The following is an 18818-nucleotide window of genomic DNA, read 5'->3' on the forward strand; positions in this document are numbered from 1 at the left end:
GTTGCAATAGTCATCCATCCCTCACCTGAGTTGGAAGTAGCTAATTTAGGACTTTTAAAGATCTGTAGGTTGGTTAAATGCTCCTGCCAAAGCATTTTAGGTTTTTGTCAGTGTTAGCTTCCATTTGACAGTTTCCTGTGTGTTCATTCCCTGATCTTCCTGAATTGTGTCTCTTGGGCTCCCAATAGTGCTATCTCTAACCTGAATTGTATAGTTAGCAGCGAATTTAAAGTGGAAAAGTGAGGATTTTGTTGACCTCCTTTGTAATCTTTCAGAAATGTTGGAACAAGCTCAGTGGCTCACTGGTCATATGGCCACATCTTACCACCAGCGTGTTCATCTGTGTGGTCTGGGATGCACATGAGTTGATTGGAACCTCTATTTTCTGGATGAGGGATGTTTCACCATCAGGCCCTAGATGCCCCCGTGTCGCCAATGGGTATCCTCATCAGCATTCTGGATGCCCTCAAGAAACATGGAGCAGCTATGTTCTGCCCTGTGCTGGATGTTTTTTCCTCCTCTAGGCAGGACTTAGAGAGATGATTGCAATAACTGACACTGGTTTGGGTGGTGGAGCTGGTACAGATTATCTGATAATTTATTTTGAAAACTAACATTTTTTGCGTTTTTAAGGGGAGATAACTGGCTTTCTTACTACAATATTTCCTCTGATCCAGATTCCTGGCTTTTAGTTCTTGTAACTATATTTGGACAATTGACTTTGAGAAGTTTGTAAGCATTGTTGTTGGCTCAAGAGCTACAAATGTTTTTTTTCTCTCTGCCTAGTAGTCTAAATTAATAATGTCTGTTTAATTATAAAGCAATCTCATGAGATTTACAGGCAACTTTAAATAAGGCAGCCACATCATTTTATAAAAGACATGTAAAGTATGGAAACTGCCTCTTGAAGAATTTCTTTAATATATTTTGTGGTAATAGTATTGTCCAAATAAACCCATGCCACTTGTAAACTTACCAGAATGTGTGGTGGCCCTAACCCAGCTCTACTGGTGTGAATATACGAGCCCACTGACATATGGTACATAGTTTGATTTCTAGTAGTTCTGAAAGATTTACAGGCTGATTTATGCTTCTTTCTTTGCATTTATTTTCCATACTCTCTTATGATCAGGGAGTGCATCCTTTATAGACTCCGTTTGACTCAGTGTGTGCTGTGTCCAACTACTGACTATCTAGTTCCTAGTTGCTGCAAAAAGGTTGGAGCTTCATTTCTATTTTTTTGAGAAAACAGGCACTTTTTTTTTAACTTTTGCCTGAGAGTATAGGTGCTTTTTGTTGTCCAAAATAAAATGTTATCAACAGTCTACCTTCTACTTCAACACTTGCTAATTTTTCATGTTTCTACAGTTATTATCTAACTGTGGTTGTATCCTTTAGAGTTCTGTGTCTGCATGTGAGTATTTTAAGTTCTTTTGTGCTGCTTGGAGTTTGGTGAAAAGTTTATGGTTACTGGAGCCATAGTCTAAGGAACAGGCAGAGGGAACATTCTTGTTCTTCAATTCAGACAATATTAAATTGTTTTATTAGTAGCTGCAGCCTTGGAGGGAGTGGGGGAGAAAAATACCAGGAAAAGCACAAACAGCAAAAACCATAAAAAACTGGAGGTGATCAAGATGAGGGAAGGACAAAATCACATGAGCCATACTGTGTTGGACCAGATGTCCACATAAGTACTTATCTTGTCTTCAAAACTGGCCAGTAGTGAGTGATTGTCTTTGGTGTCTTAGCATTAGTAGCCTTCTGTTTTCTTAGTAGACACTTCCTATGGCAAGGGGTTCCAAAACTGAAATGTGTGTTGTATGAAGCTGTGCCCCCATCATCTGTCAGGCTTATTGGTCTTTGTACCCAAGTTCTCTTTAGGAGCTCTTCTTAGAACCTGGCTTTGCATTTTCATTTGCACTCAGTCCTCTGGTTCTGAAGCAGTTTTGAGCAAACCATGACACACGCAATAGCTAGACTGTTTCGTTTCTTAGTTTTGTCAGGATGAAGTCCTGTAACCTCTTTATTGTAGATTTTATTCTATAACCTCTATTGGTCTTTGTACCCAAGTTCTCTTTAGGAGCTCTTCTTAGAACCTGGCTTTGCATTTTCATTTGCACTCAGTCCTCTGGTTCTGAAGCAGTTTTGAGCAAACCATGACACACGCAATAGCTAGACTGTTTCGTTTCTTAGTTTTGTCCAGTATGAAGCCTGAACCCTCTTTATTGTAGATTTTATTCTATAACCTCCTCTTCTGATTTCAGTTTGAGGCAGATTCTTCAGTTCAACCTTAGATGGGGGGAGCTCCTACACAGGGGCCTCCTCCAGGTTCTCCAAGGTGAGCATGTTTTGAAGAACCTCATTTAATTTTGCTGTTACCGTACTGTCTCTGAGGGCTCCTTTAAATCTGGATAATCTGTTGGCCTTGCAGATACCTGTCCTGGTTAAACCACAACAATACCCTGATGAGTTTTCTTCTTCAGTTCAACCTTAGATGGGGGGAGCTCCTACACAGGGGCCTCCTCCAGGTTCTCCAAGGTGAGCATGTTTTGAAGAACCTCATTTAATTTTGCTGTTACCGTACTGTCTCTGAGGGCTCCTTTAAATCTGGATAATCTGTTGGCCTTGCAGATACCTGTCCTGGTTAAACCACAACAATACCCTGATGAGTTTTCAGCTCCTGATGTATTTCAGAAAGGTTTTATGATTAGTTTTTATGCTCTTTGCAAGTTATTCCTCAGACTCTCTTTTGGCTTGCCTTATTGTGATTTTACCTGTATGCTTCCAATAGCCCTCCCTTGCCTTGCTGTTTAGCAACGCTGACTTTCATTTACTCTTTCTGAACTTGTTTGGTGGATGGTATACACTTGCTCTGGGCCTTCAATACACTGTCTTTAAATAGTTCAGTGCTACCTGCAATGATGTTCTCTTTTAGATGCCCATTTAATTCTTCTTTAACAAGTTTCTTTATTCTTATGTAGTCATCCTTTCTGGAAGTGAACACTGCAGCAGAAATATTACAGGTTTTGTTGCTTTTGCCGGGACATCAAACACAAGCACGTTGTGGTCAGTGCTGCTGAGTATTCTTCAACAGCAACAGTTCAACCTCACTGCTCACACAGTCGAGGGCTCCATCCCCTTTGCAGGGCTTGGTCTCAAGAGCTTTGTGAAGCAATCATTAATGGTACCTAAAAATCTGTCCTCAGCACCACTCCCCAAGATGATATTTGCCCAGTCTCCATAGCAGTTGTAGACATCTCCCATTACTATGTGCTTCCTGCCCTTGTAGCGCTTCTGTTCTGCCTCTCTATATCTCAGTTGCTTTTGCTGTCCTGGTCAAGCAGTTGACAGTATCGCTCTATACCGTTCTTTTCCTATATACACGTAGAAATTTAATCTAGAGGGATTTTGGATTCTTCTTTGACATGGTTAAATCGTTAATCTGAGTTAATTCTAGGCTCTCTTTTCCACTGGCAGGCTGGTGTGTTCCTGTGTGCTTCCTATCCTGCTGTTACAGTGTCCCCGGACTGTCTTCTTTTCACTGAGTGTCTGATGTGCTCTTATCAGTACACATCAAACTTGTCCTTCTGTACCCTCCTCTCCTTTTTTTTAAAGTACTCTTTACAGCCTTTCCAGTACACAATACAGTGATGATGTGGGAGAAACTGATCTCTCCTGTACAGACTTTATCCATTCCGGAGTTTTTCCCAATGCCTGGTGAATCCACCGCTTGCTTCCATACCCGCTGAATCCACAGTTCATTTCCTCAGCCACACACGGTATCTCTGACTTGTCCTTTCATCAGACTGGGAACATTAAAACAATGCCATGATGAAACTCCTGGTTTCAACTTGCAACTTGACATCCAGAACCTCTGTCCTCATGTCCTCAATGACCATGAGCACCAACTCCTCCCCAGTGCTTCCTAAGAGACCCTCTAGACATGCTGTGGGATCCACCACATTTACTCTAGCAGTCAGATTGCCGTATGGATACATATATATTGCCCTTAAGGAATGGTATTCATTTATACGAGAGTGCACTTCATTACACTTGTAGTGGTGAGGAGGTTGCTTCAGGTGTCTCTGGGTGGTCTGTCTGGCTTCTGGTTTTGTGGCTGGTCTGTGAAGTTAGGGATGGAGAGCCTCCAGCTTCTTTCCAGCTACAGCCAAGCTCCCACGGCCCCAAAACTCCCCTTTGCCTTGCTGGCTCGGTCAGGACAAAGCAGAGCCTTGGGACAGGCTGGGCTCCCTTCGCTCAAGCAAGGGGCTTGCAGAAGAGGCCCAGCTCATGTTTGATTTTGCTTTTCCAAGGATGTAGATCACCAGCTACTGCCGAGTTCCCTGAGCCTGGTTTGGGCTCAACTGATGTTCTTTATTTCTTCCTCTGCAGAAGTCTGCTAAAATGTATTTGTTATTGTGCAATGCCTAAACCTTGTTCCTTGAACTATAGGTTCAACTACTGCAATGTAAAGAATAAGGAATATTAATTTAAAGATTTTTAAGGACAAGATTTTGATGTATTTTTTTTTAAGCTGCATAAGGCTGCCTATAACATTTCAGGCTAAAATTTCTATCAGGGTTTCTTTTTTTGTTTGTTTCCTGGTATGTCCAAGCCTTTCTCATCAGCAATTCTTATTCTCGCTATGCTTTCAAATCTTGGAGAGTTATCATATGCTTCCCTTCCTCTTTGTCATATAGACAAATAGTGCACATTAATTCTTTGATTTAATCCTTCTTAATAAGCCTGTTCCTCCAGGGATTAATTATTTTAGTTTCTGTACTGAATCTTGCACTTTGTTGACATCTTGTACTGGGAGCCTACAACTGAGTGCAGTATAAAATTGAAAGCTCATCTCTCATTAGTTTTTCATGCTCTCATTTGGATAACCCCTTTCTAGATTCATTCCTCCAATACAGGGTAAGACAAGGAAGGTTAAAATAAGCCCATCTATAGGATGTGGAAAGGAAGACAGGTCCCAGCTGTAGCAAACTTTTGATGCTTTTGTTTCCCCTCACCCTTATGGGTATCCAGTTTAAGTAAAACATGCATTTAGCAGAGGACTCTATGGGATTTCCAAGCCATGAGTAACTGCATTGGTCACCCCTGGACCTATGGCTGGATTTGGCTTTTGAGCTGTTGCACGGAACAGCACGAAGCGGGTGTGAGATGCTCTCTCCCAGGTGGGAATTTTTACGTGCTGGGGGCCTTGCTTTCAGTGGAGTAGCTAATGTCAGAAGCTGTGGACCAGGGAGACCTGGTTCTGCCAAAGTGCACATCTTTCTAGGATGTGATTTTGGGGTAAGCTTCCTGAACCTGCTCACTGTGTGGTTGTGTGGGCACTGGGGCTGCTGTGCGAGAAGGGGTGGTAGGGTACAGCGGAGGAGGAGGAGACGGGAATGGCCCAGGCCAGAGTTGGCTCCTGCTGCCCTGCAGCTTGCACTCTGCAGCTCACATACTCCTTTGGAATATGAAATGTTCCTGCAGTGACATCTTCTAAAAGGAAGATTCAGGATTTCTGTAATGTAATTTTAAATCACTTTAAATGCTAAGTTTCAACTCAGATGAATTTAATATATTAAACTTTTTTTAATATAGTAAACCTTTTTCTCCAGTTTGTGGTCTGCATCCTTTTATCTTGTTTACCATAGCAAAGACCTAGACTGTTTCCTGCCCATTAATGGATCTAATCCAGCCCTGCTGAATTCAGGATGAACACTGGTTTTGGGAGGCTGCAGCGATGCTTTGGTGAAAGTCTTTGGCCTGTCTTATATAAAAGGTCAGACTAAAACTGCTTTAAGATTTATGAATCCATTTATGAATCCTGGCCTTGAGATTTATGAATCCATTGACTTCAGTGGGTGGTGATTTGTGCCTTAAGCAAATATATTTTTGAAAAGAAACTTGTGTAGCAACCATCCCATTTTGTGAGAGTTTGAGCTAAAGAGCTTTCCAGTCGGACTGATTTTGGTTTCTTGCAGAATGTCAATTCATTTTTATTGCTAAGGGTAGGACTCAACTATGTATTTTGTCAAAGTGACCTCAGAAATGCTTTATTTCAAATGGTTCCTTGTGTTAAAATTGGGAAATGTAATCCTTTTGGATCTTGCTGTTAGTAAATTCATGGACTTGATATTCATGCTTTTCCTCCCTGAAAGATTAAAATTGAGAAACTCTGTTGCAGGGCACTGCAATTACTATTCCCTGCTTGCAACAACAGCAATCAAGTTTACAATCCCCTGAGTCTGCAAGATCTGCCGCATTTATCATTTTCATTCTGAACAGCCATTTAATAACTCACCTCTTTCTCACTTGGAATTACACATACCTATGGACATCAAGCCTAGAGACTTTCCAAAATGTTCTTGCTTGAGCATTATTTTAGCTAAAATAACTGCTGGTTTCTGTTTAAAAAACTACAGAATTGTAACAATTCTTGCAGCTGAACTCTTTGGAAACGAGGTTCCTGCTGGTGGTGGTGGAGGCATACGAGAGGTGGAAGCCAACCTGGCAAAGGTGCGATGCTGTTTCCCTGTATAGCAGCTGCAGGGAAGTCTGAATTTGCCTGCTCCAAAGTCTCTTACAGTTTTGCAGGCTGTACTCCCTATTTGCCACAGATAGATATTCATTTTGCAGAAAGCCATGTTTTTGTGTATTAGCTAAACCTTTTGAAAATGAGATTTACCTCCTGTGATCTATCAGGATTCAGAGGTGAGCAGCTGCTAGGACGGGGCAGGTTGCGGGGGATAGAGGCAGGAGGTTTACTGAAGGGCAGTGGTGCTCAGGGTCACGGCCCTGGTCTCCTGCACTGCTGCTGGCCCTCGTAGGCACTGAGTGACAGAGGTGAGAAATTGGTAGTTTTCTTGTAAAGGCAGAGAAGTTGGAAGCAATGTTTTTAGTATTGTCCGCTGGTAAAAGCCAGGCACTGTGGCCAGGACGCTTGTCCTGAAATCTGCTGTCATTGCTTTGTGAAATCACTTTAATTGTGTCTGTTTTCTTGATGGTTCAGTGAGAATGAGACACAGTCTGTCTCACTATTGTGTCTCTTAAAAACCACAAAAAACCCTTCTGAATTTCTAAAATGAGTTATACCATACAAATGCAAGATTTGGGTCCACATTCCCATCTGCTATAAACAAATGCAGTTCTCTTAACTTCAGGTTATATTGGCTGCAGATTTGTCCCACTGCTATTATTAATCACACCTGCAATTGTGTAGTGACTAAGCTGGGCTCCAGGGACAAAACTTTATTTTTGGTAGCAGTCGAAGCATGTAGATGCATGAATGGATGGATACCCATCCTCCCTTGAGCTACAAGGACTGTATGAAAGCAGCCTATCATTAAAGCACTCTTAGTATGAATAGCTCTTGTATGGTGCTTTTCATTAGTAGAGCTCAAAGTGCATTAAAAATGTGACCTTATCCCCATTCTGCAGAGGATAAACAGGGGCCCTAGGTAACGTGCAGCTTTCATAGGGTTACCCAGCAGGCTCTGCCTCTCTGTCTGTCTATGTAATTCCTATGTGTATACATAATTATTTCCCCCCTTAATTTCTTGAGAATATGTGAAAATAAAGCAACTTAATTGCAAACTGACTTGAAAAAAAGCTGAAAAATACTCCTTTAGACTAACAGTAATAAAAATATACATGCTCAGTTAAAAACTTCCTTTTTCTCCCCTTCCCCATCCAGCCTGGGTCTGAATAAATCGGTGTAGCTTTAGGGCAGCAGCAGCATACATTGCAATAAGTGGCAACGTGTTCCGTATGTTTGCTACAATTCCTTTGGTACCCAGTTCACTGTAAAGAAAGATGAATTTGCAGCACTGCACAATTCTTACTCTGCAATGCTTCAGTAGTTCGAGGCATGTTCTCAAAGAATCAAATGCAAATATGACATAAGAAGCTTTTTTTGCATTGTTACCTATATGAATGAAGCTAAATGGAAATAAAACGCCAAGCGCGTCTGTTCCTGAATCAGTGTACTGTGTGATTGGGAATGAATACATTGCAGAACTGAAAATGTTGAGAGATCCCATGTGGGCAGAGATGAGTTTGGAAGGTCTGTGTTATGTCCTCAGTTCTGCTGCAGACTTCCTGGGTGATCTCGCTCCAGTCATCAGAGCTCCTGGTGCATCAGGTCCATTCTAATGTAATTGAACTAACAATATCTCTGTACTTGACTTCAGTGTTGGGAGGACACATCTGTTGCTGTTTGGAAAAAAGCATGTTCCTGTGGTTCTAAGACCTAGAGAAGGATCATAAATAAAAATAACGTGGAATTTGCTTTAAAATTCTCTGCTATACTAGTGCCAGTTTTGGTCAAACGTATAGCAGTTGTGTATTTAGGGTACAGGCACATTGATATAAAAACAGAATAAGACCTTGTCCAATATGCTGTCCTGCAAATATAAGTATTTTCTCTTTCAAGTCATCTACAGAGTATTTTTTGGCAACTATACAGTGAAATGCAAATCTCCTCTCTCTGCTTCTCTGCGAATTGATTGTTGGGAGGATCCCATATTGCAAATTCCCCTCTGGAGGCTTCATTGACATCGCAGGGAGTGCAGGCTCCTAACCCAGGCACTGAGGTTAAATATCAGATACTTTGAACCTCCTTTTGGTCTCAAGAAAATCACCTGAAATTCAGGACTGTATTTAGGATTTGTTCATGCACAGGTATGTCATATGGCTGGTTATCTTTTTCAGAATCAAATACTCAAAAAAATAGAGCGCGCTCTGTTTACAGAAGTAATCTAAGAGTTTCTGAAACACTTTTTGTAGGTTACTGATTTAACTAAGCAGACACTTGGATTTTTTAATATTAATTTCAGGTTTGTTCACATTTAATTTTAGCTTCCTATCTATATCATGTGCTTGGAGATTGGGAAGTAAATCTGCCTTTATATGGCAATGAGAAACTTTGTAAAGCTGTCCTAATGAGGAAGAAAATGAACATTAATTAAACTTGCAGTTACAGGATGGGCTGAGGCTCTGGAGTCCTGAAGCAGCAGCTAGATGGGTTACTTCATTACAGCCTAGAACAGGGAGCTGTGATGGGAATGGGAATGAGGAGACAATTAAGTAGCTCACCAAGTGCAGAGCCAGCAAGACATTTAATTATCCACAGGAGCTAACGCTCTAAAACCTGGAGTTTTCTGTAGATCTAAATATGCCAAGCAGTTTTTCTGTCAAATTAGACTTTTAAAGAATGTCTTTAGAAATGCAAGAGGGGCTGGGGATGTTGAGGAGACTGGAGAAGAGACCTGCTTTTCAGCTGAGCTCTGCGGTGCGGTGGCAAACTGTTGGCAGGTCTCCTGGGCTGGAGAGGATGTCTCCATTGTGGTGCGTGGGACTAGTGTAATTCCCTTGGGCAGAAAGTCCCAAGTGGAGATGGTGACCTGATGGCACAGTGGACTTGCCTTGTAAAGCTCGAGTGGTAGAGAAGGGTCCATGTGGCCACTGCCATTGCCAGTATCTGTAGATCCTGTGGTCCTTGAAAGCCTTGGAAGCAGGTCTTCAGGGATGTGCAGGAGCCCTGTTACCCCCAAAAGACATTAGTGGAGCTCTAAACCCCAGTCCTCTGTATTGCAATGGACTCATTTGTGGCTTATCGATGTAATTCTTGTCTTAATTAGACAGGACAGTCACTCTCTGCCTTCCTTGTGAATTTTTTCCTGTGTGGCTTTCACTTCTAAATAATGCCTTGCTAACCTTAGCAGAGGTTTTGATTCTTTGATTAAGTGTCTTCTGCTCTAGTCTTTAATGCATATTAATGAGTGCTAAGCAGTGCTTGTTTTGAGTTATTTGCAGCTGGGATCTAAAAACCCTTGGAAGGAAGGCCTGGGGATGTCCTGCTTTGGGAAATAGTGGGATATTATAGGCTCTTTGCTACAGTTTGGTGCATTCCAAAGGTAAACACTTTTTCAATTAATTTATATTTTTATTAGTCACAGGACACAGTCGCTGCTGCCATTGTTATTTAGCAATATTCCCATATTCACTTTAGTTTCAAGTTAAAAGTCCCAGAAGAGGAAGGGAAGAGGTAACAGCTCAGCGTTTTTTCCAGAATTGGAAGTCCTTTCCACAGAGATGCTCAATCCCACACCTAGTTCTGAATTACACAGCACCTGTGTGTCTGCAGGGTGGTAGTGCAGGGGAGGCACCACTAATCCCTAACTCCTGGAAGTACAGCAGTCCCAGGATGGGCGACGAGCAGTACAGGACAGAAAGACGCTGTTGTTAAGCAGTTACTTTTAAGCTTTTAGTTCATGAAAGCAACTACTGTTCTTCTGTTCAGAACTTGGGGAAACTGATAATTGAAAGGTTTAATTTTGCTTTCGCATCCCCTGGAGTAAATGTCCAGACAATGGCCCAAGAATTTTCTGAAGTCCTTCTTGTCTAACCTGTGTCAAAGGGAAGGCACAGATTTGCTCAAACAATATGGCATTTCTGTTTTAGTCATCCAGAGGCATTCTCCAGGAAATTGCAGCCACTTTAATGCTCTCTGTCGTCATCATAAACTTGGTGGTTGTCTGACAGTTGTCTTGGCATGACAGGCTGGCACAAGGGTGCTGGTGTCCATGGATAAGAACCGGACTGATGGGTGAAGGGCATGAGCAAACCTGTGCTGCCGGAGCGATGCCTTTATGTTGCTTGCTTGGCTGTGCGCAACACTGGTGTTGAGTTGATGACTAAAAGCAACCTCCTTTTCATGGTGGCTTTTTGAGGGTGTTCTGAGTAGTATCAGAAAAAATGCATTAGGCAATTCATCTTGAGCTTTTCATGTTCAAAGCACTTGGCAAAAAAATAACAAATCGGCCCTTGTAATTATCCTGGAAGACTGTTGTTATGCTGGTTCAGAGGTGGAGAAATGGAAGTAAAGAGGTTAAATGTCTTGCTCAAAGCAGCAAGGAAATGTGTGGTGGAGACATTCCGGAGCCCCACATATTTCTTAATGAATAATTTATAACTGTGGGTATATTATTAGGCGGATGGCTTGAACTGTGGATTGCTGCAGGAACTCTGCCTTGCCGTCTAGATGAATTTTCTTCTTAAAGTCTTAAATAGCCATTTTTTCTTGTTTTATTTCATGAGAATATATTGGCTAAATCAAAGACTGTGTAGGATATACAATATATAAAAATATATAATTCTTTTACAATTCAAACACGCACTAAACTCTTTCCTAATAATTCTGACCAATAATAATTGATGTGTTTCTCAGGACTACAGGAAAAGAAATTCCAGTGTAAGAGACAAAGTTATTTTAGTCCAAGATTAAAATGAGAAAAGAAATATTCAACCATGTTTGAAGGTTAAATTCCTTCCTTTCTACACTCCAGCAGAATTAGGGAGGATACTGCCATGGGGATGTACAGCATGGTGTCGTGTCTATCTGAGAAGCAGAGTGTGAAATAAGAGCACCTGATGGATGGTCTGCTATTTGGCAGTATTCAGTGCCACATGAATCCCCCTGCATGCAAAAGGGCCAGCACCAGGCACAATGATCTGCAGGAAACATCAGCGTTTGACCACTGGTTTTATGTCTTGGGAACCAGCATTCAAATATCTCTTTTGTTTAGTCTTACAGTCTGTCCCAGGGTGTCGTCTTCATCTTCTCAGGGGGGAATCTTCACTCTGACCACATGTTTTGTTTTCCAAAAGACCACCATGCCCTGGAAGCTAAATTTCACCTATAAAAGTTGTTCTTCTGTCTAATCAGTTCAACTACTGATTGTAGAAGTTGCCTATCTGTTAATTTTCTTAGAAGATCTAAATTCCTCCAAACTCCCATCAGTACCTCCTGCTGCATGCAGTGTACAGCAGCGTTTCCCCCAGGATCCTGAAGTATGGTCTGCATTTTAAACTACGATCTGGCATTAGCTGCTTAGTTAATAGTAGGTTAAATAAATCCAGAAATATGAACATGTGCGCAACCATGTAGCTTACTTGCAAAAAGCAAAATCACTTTTTTTTTCACATGACAGTCAAGCGCTCTGTGTATTTCTCCTGGGCGTATGTATGGCATGTGCATCGTACTCTGTGCAGTTGAGCATGCAAATGCTTGTTCCTTCTTGATCTTTAGTTGTGCATTTCTCATAAAAAGACTTTAAAATTTCTGGGTGTAATATTTAATATCCAGAAGAAGTGTGTGTGTTTACAGTTAAAATATACATTAAAAGGAGAGTAATATAAATTCTGAATTTTTCATGTATTCTTCTTTACAGTAAAAGATCAGTTGCTGTCTCTCTGGGTTCAGCACTTATTTTCTTGGTTGTCTTAGCTTCCTTGAGCTTCTGAGCCTGTCTCACCTTTTTTGTGTCTGATGTAGAATCTAAATTAGATAAGAAGAAACAGGACAGGATTTCAAATTCAGTTTCCTCTGTACAGGCAGGATAGCATCAGTTTAAATTGCTTCGATATACTTTTGCTTCTTTAATCCTTTCCCTTCAATCTGTTTTTGTATACATTATATATATGAAATCTGGGACTGGAAATCTTGCCTAGTGTAAGTTAAGACATGACAAATGAACCTGACATTTTTCCAAGGAGGGAACCAAAGAACATACTGTATTTATAGCAGTAGGAATATAGTTTGCTGCTTGTAGAAGAAAAATATGCATTGTATGAGAACTTTAGTGCTGGGATATGACGAGTGTTTAGATGATACTTGTTTCAAGTGAGAATACTGGGTTCAAAGGAGCCAAACTGGTTCTCCTGGAAGCTTGAAGTACGGCTTCACCCAGCAGAGGATTTAGGCTCCCAGAAGCTCAGATAGGAAGGTGAAGTGTGTCACAGTGTCAAGATGTTCTCCTGTGCCCAGTTTCAAAGTCCAGTGACTCCAGGATCATCAGTGGGCAGAGTGGGAAAGAGTGTGATGAAGGAGCTTCTGAAGGTTGGACCTGGGGCTTCTCTCAATAATAATCTAAACAATTTCTTTCACATTAGTAATAAGACTTTCTGTTTACAGGCTGAGAGTTCATTAGTTTAAGTTCTCAAACACAGATGTGCAAACATATACAGAAAAATTGATTCAAGCCAGCCATCTCTGCAAGCCAGCTACTGGCTGCTGTGACCTTCTGCAGTAGGGCAGGACTGCAAGAGGAGACAAATGCAGGCGATCCAGGTGCCCAAGTTGTTTCACCTGCATGAAGATGATGAAAAGACTTTTTCTTTTTACAGTTTTCAGTCTTTATGAGGGTTTCCCCTGAACACAGTGAGAATTGCTTGGGTGATGTTCTTTTGAGGTGCTCTGCAGAAATGCAAATTTCTCTTTTTTTCATGCCAGGTATCTGGTCCAGTCTGAATTTTTATTTTTTAATAAAGTTTTTATTTCTTAGAAATGCACTACTGACACCTTTTTTAAACTAGTTGTGGCTAATTCTTGAAAGAGTGTTTTGTCAGCTGAACCCTTTGTGTGAAGGGGGAAATAATCACAAAGCTTAGTTGCCTGCATGTAAGATGTAGTACTTTTCTGTCTTGCTTTTGAACGGAAAGGCTGACTCTACGTTTTTTGACTGTTGAACTGCACATCAGGACCGGCTTATGGCACTGAACTGATCCTTATTTAGCAGAGGTAGTAAACACTGGAGTGGTCTGGGCCTGACAGATAGCTAAGGTCATAGTAACTTTCATTGTAGCTGGCCAGGTATCGTCCAGTCTGAATTTTTATTTTTTAATAAAGTTTTTATTTCTTAGAAATGCACTACTGACACCTTTTTTAAACTAGTTGTGGCTAATTCTTGAAAGAGTGTTTTGTCAGCTGAACCCTTTGTGTGAAGGGGGAAATAATCACAAAGCTTAGTTGCCTGCATGTAAGATGTAGTACTTTTCTGTCTTGCTTTTGAACGGAAAGGCTGACTCTACGTTTTTTGACTGTTGAACTGCACATCAGGACCGGCTTATGGCACTGAACTGATCCTTATTTAGCAGAGGTAGTAAACACTGGAGTGGTCTGGGCCTGACAGATAGCTAAGGTCATAGTAACTTTCATTGTAGCTGGTTTCTAATGGGGAGTGTATTTCCTAGGCAGATTCTTAGACCTGTACTTCGCTCATGTGGTTCGAGGAGAAGTCCTTTTGGTTCAGGGTTGTACCTTTTGTCCTTTCTTGTCAAGTTGGAGAAATGATGCTTCTTTTTGCTCTAATAAAGAATTCACCTGGTTTCCTCTCTGCATCCTAATTGCTCTCTAGAGAGCACTAAAGTGTGCTTAAGCATATTGTAACTGTTTACTCACGTCTCCTGTATGTGCAGTAATGCAAAATGTTTGATCTCTGCCCTGTCGCTGCAGGCTGGCATGATTCGCACAGACAAGGACGAGTTCTTCATCGAACCTCTGGAGAAGGGGGCCCAGGAGGAGGAGGAGGGAGAAGGCAGAACGCACGTGGTCTATCGCAGAGCAGCTGCCAAGAAGCAGCTTCCTACTGAGAATGCGGATACACTGTATAAAGGTAAGGCAGAGATGTTAATGCCAGCTGATGTATAAAGTGTAGCTGAAGGCCTGTAGCCAATGTGATCTGCTATCTCTGGCTTTTTTATCATTGAAAATGGAAATGTCTTCTTCTCCCTCTGTGGATGAAAAGGTAGGGAAGGAGTTGAACACTTTACCTGGGGTAAGCAAGCATTGCAGCAGCCAAAACCATCTTCAGAATGGTGGAACTGTGTATGCTTTAAAGAGTTTCGTTGGCTCTGGAGATAGCCAGCATAAAGTCGTGTGTCCCAGGGAGTCCCCGGGTCAGAGCAGAGGAAGGGGATGGTGGGTGGAGCAGCGGTGCAGAGGTGCCTGTGCACGTTGGGGACGGGTAGCAGTGCTGGCTTTGCAAAGGCCGCGTTGGAAGGCTGCAGCAAGGACACCAAGGCTGACATAGTACACGGGCTTCTCATTGACACTGTCTTCGCTGGGCTGGATTTAATCCCAACAGGGAAATAATGGTATCTTCAGATATGAACACAAACTTTCTTGATTTATTTCCAAGTGTGGAATTTAATGTACTAAGTATGTGATAGACAGTGATGGAATAACAGGAGCTAAACATAAACACCTGTTCTATGTAGTATTTTCTATTTCTCTGGTAACTGCTCGGATGTTGCCCCTCTTTTTCTGAATAAATAAGGGATGCAAATCTGGTAAGTGGATGTTTTGACAGCTGATGTTAACACTGAGATTAACTGGGTCATTTGAGTGGAAACAACCAAATAGCTACATTTTTGTTCCAAATGTGTGTACCAAACTGCAGAGTTATTTGCCACTCATACCCTAGTATTATCTTATTTCAGTATAATACATTTTCAAGTATAATGCTGTGTGTTAGATTGTCCTTTGTAGAAATCTTCCCAGTGATCCCCATCCCTCTACTATGCTACCTTAATAATTTTCAAAAGACAAAGAGTATGGTACCTGTTGTAAAAATTCTACTCTATACTCTACTCTTGCGTATAGTAATCCCCAGAAACCACTTGAAGGAACAGATATTCACAGAGATGAGGCAATGAAATTAGGGCCAAGTGAACAATATAAATATCTCAATGTCCAAGTTGGAACGGGGAGAAAAAAGAAAGCAATCAGTAACATTCAACTAACTTTTTTTTTCCACTTTGGGCATCAAAATGACCCATGAATTTTGTGACTGACGCAGTGCTGTGTTGGGCTCTTCTGGTTGCCTTCGTACACGTTCTGGAGCAGAGCTGGGGGACACAGGAATCTGAGTGCCACAATCCCAGAATCATAGGATGGAAGTTGCTCTGTTAGTAGATGTTTATAAAATTATTGCAGTGTTGGAAAATATCAGCCAGTCACTGTGTTTCCTCTTAAACAAAAGAGACTTGATTTTATTCACACCTTATGGCAGTATTTTTGTTTTTGGATGGTAAATATTCCTCAGGAGTAGGAGTCTGGTACACAGAGAAGCATAAATTATAGATCAGCTCCAGTTATTGGCATGCGGTACCTGCTAGAGGAAGGCTCTGACAGCAGTATCTGAAAACACCTCTCTGAAATGCAGCGCCATGCTGCATGGCTTCTCGTGGAGCTGACGGCGGGGCTGCTTGTGTGCTGCCCGCCGCGACTGGCAGCAAAGCTATGAGCGGTGTGCGATGCCACCAGACTTCTGTGCCTGTCACCTCACCTGCGCTGTGTGCTCGCCTAAGGACTGAAGTTTGTAGCCTCTAGTACAAAGGCACAAAGTAATAATAGCCATCAGCCAGCGTTGTGGGATTAAAAAGCAAAAGCGAGGCTGAACTCGTGCAGGCCAGGCTGAGACATAGCACTGACCATGTCTGGAACAGCAGGTGTCGGTGATAGGTAGGAATAGTTGTGATTTTTCATATTTCAAATTTTAAAATAAGGAAAAAAATGCTAAAAGTAGTAATCTTCCCTTCCATCCACCATCTTTTGATTTGTAAAATTGGTTAAAGATTAGTTTTTATTTTGGGAAAAAACCCACTATACTGTACAGGGTTTTTTTTCCCATGAAATTCTCTTTGCCTTTAACAAAAAAAGTGAATGGCCGCTCCAAAGCTGGTCTGTTCTCCTCTACTTTTTATTAAACCTGGCTTCCCACCTCTGATTTGCTCTAGGCAACAGGCATGGAAAGGACATGCTTTCAAAAATTGTAGTGTTATTTTCCAGTTTGTCTTTTTCCAGAATGCATCTAGTGTTGGTTAACAAACATCAAAATATTTAGTGACTGGGCATTGATAAGCATGCTGTGCTGTGTGTTTCCATAGTGCTCTAAATTAATCAATGGGCTTATTTAGGAAATACTTAGTAGGGGACTTTCAGCATGCTGTATCTATTTAAAAAAAAAGAGGTTAACCAAGAGCACTCCCCCTCTTCCACCATCATTGGAGGCAACTGCATTGTTGCCAAGTCCCATAAATTTACATGTGATGAATTGTAACACTTGGACTATTTTAAAAGGTCCAGCCTCCACGAATCTTATGAATATGTGATGATGATTTTTTTTTTTTTCACTAGGTGAGTTTCTGGCTCTTTTAACTGTTGATAAAAACTGTAGTTTCTGACTGTGTAAATAAAGTAATGAGTAACACAAAGTATACAGTATTCCATAATTTTTAAGACAGCATCTTTCAAAATCCCATGATATGTTAATTTAATCCCATGATTTGGGAGGGGATTGTGAGTCATGATTTTTGAATGTTTGGGTTGGGATAGATAGATACAAATTCCTTATAAATATTCCTATCTCTGGCACTCTTTTTACAAGAAATAGGACAAGCTGTTCTCTCCCCAGTGAAACAGGAGGTGAAGGAATTGAAAGCTCTATGAACTTGGAGTTGGGTGGGTCAGTCGTCATTTCAAGGACCTGGGGCTTGTTCTGGGCAGCGGTCATGCCGGACCTCGCACGGGACAAGGGCTTTGGGATTTACTCCCACAGTTGGTGAGTCCCTTAGGATGCTGCTGTTAGGGAAATCTCCCCAGGCTCTCACTTGCAGAAGTGGGGCTGGGTCTGTGGAGCAGAAAATGCCAGCTGGGCGCAGGGGACCTCCTGCAACGCAGGGCATGGGGCTGTGCAGTGCTAGAGGGGCTCATCACGCCTTCCGTCTCCACGCAGAAGTGAAGAGCTCTTCATGCCCAACGTGCTGCCTGAGCTGGTGGTCTTGTTTAGTCATTGGAGACTTTGGGGGCAAACTTGCACTAACTTTAGTTATTCTGGTAATGAATCTACATGGGGACAGAGGCTCCTAAATGCAGTTACTCTGGATGGTGGTTTGTTGGAGATCTCAGTACCCTGAGTCAACGTGCATGCCCCCGTGGCTGCCCAGGCAGAGAGCTCCAACACGGAGCTGCAGGACAGCGGGAGAGAGGCCCCTGCAGCTGATGGGCAGCTGATCTTCCCCAAAAGACAACTAGGACTAATGGAAGATCCATCGACTGATGGTGAGAGTGGATTCATGCATAAAGAAAGAAACAAAATGCATTTTCCCAACCGTGGAAGTAAATTCTAGATTGTGCTAACAGGTATGGTGATGTGGACCAGACAGCAGGGTTTTTCTAGCATTTTCCATATGCTATTATCTATCTTTTGTATTATATTAAGGGAAATTGAGATTTTATTCCATCTGTTTAAAAAATATGAACAAACAAAAGAGACAACCTCCTAAGCCCTGGCGAGATCAAGGTGTGCAACTTCTTTTGTAAAGGCTCTGCCGACGTGCTGGGTTTTAAGAAGTGGAATGTGCTGGGAGAGAACAGGCATGAAACGAGCGGCAGAGCTATAGTCTGATTTCAGACCATACCAGGTTTGCTTTTGTGTTTACGTAAAACGCTATCAGAATGTTGGGAAAGTAAATACTTGTTTTGGCAGCCTGAATCATTGTGTTTTGGCTGGTGTAGGATTATCTAGTGTTTGCGAGAATCACAGAGTAAAGGGTATAATATTTCTATCTGTTTTTCCCCTCTCAAACAATACTGTTTGTTAATGTACTGGAGAAATGTAAGCATCATATTTTAGGCAAGTAATAATCTGCAGCAGAGTAGTACTGTGAAAGTCTGTGTGAGCTCACTACAAATTAGGCTAATTGTTTTGGAAAGAGAAATATTTTCATGTAGTGGTTAATGTATTGCAGGTATGGTGGGAATAAATCCTATTTTTTCTGGCAACTGCTTTTACTACTTGCATGCATATAATAATTTATCTTCCTCTAGATAAAAATAAGCAGCATGTTGAAAATATTTTAATATTTCCAGTTGAATTCCTTCTTACAAAGATGAGAAATGTTGTTTGACAGCAGTAAAACTTCCTACACGATAGAACTAGAATTAAACAGGCAAGCTAGAGGAGGTGGGTTTTTTT

General features: G+C 41.5%; 1 protein-coding gene across 1 annotated transcript in view; it reads left to right on the forward strand.

Annotated features, from left to right (window-relative positions):
- The window catches only part of ADAMTS2 (ADAM metallopeptidase with thrombospondin type 1 motif 2), a 190465-nt gene that overhangs the window by 56078 nt on the left and 115569 nt on the right, over window positions 1-18818 (forward strand). Inside the window, exon 3 of the mRNA XM_009286064.1 lies at window positions 14294-14453. Within this exon, the coding sequence (XP_009284339.1) occupies window positions 14294-14453 (160 nt within the window). The remainder of the gene's footprint in view (window positions 1-14293; window positions 14454-18818) is intronic.

Source organism: Aptenodytes forsteri, unplaced genomic scaffold, assembly GCF_000699145.1.
Source record: "Aptenodytes forsteri isolate BGI_AS27 unplaced genomic scaffold, ASM69914v1 Scaffold54, whole genome shotgun sequence".
NCBI lineage: Eukaryota > Metazoa > Chordata > Aves > Sphenisciformes > Spheniscidae > Aptenodytes > Aptenodytes forsteri.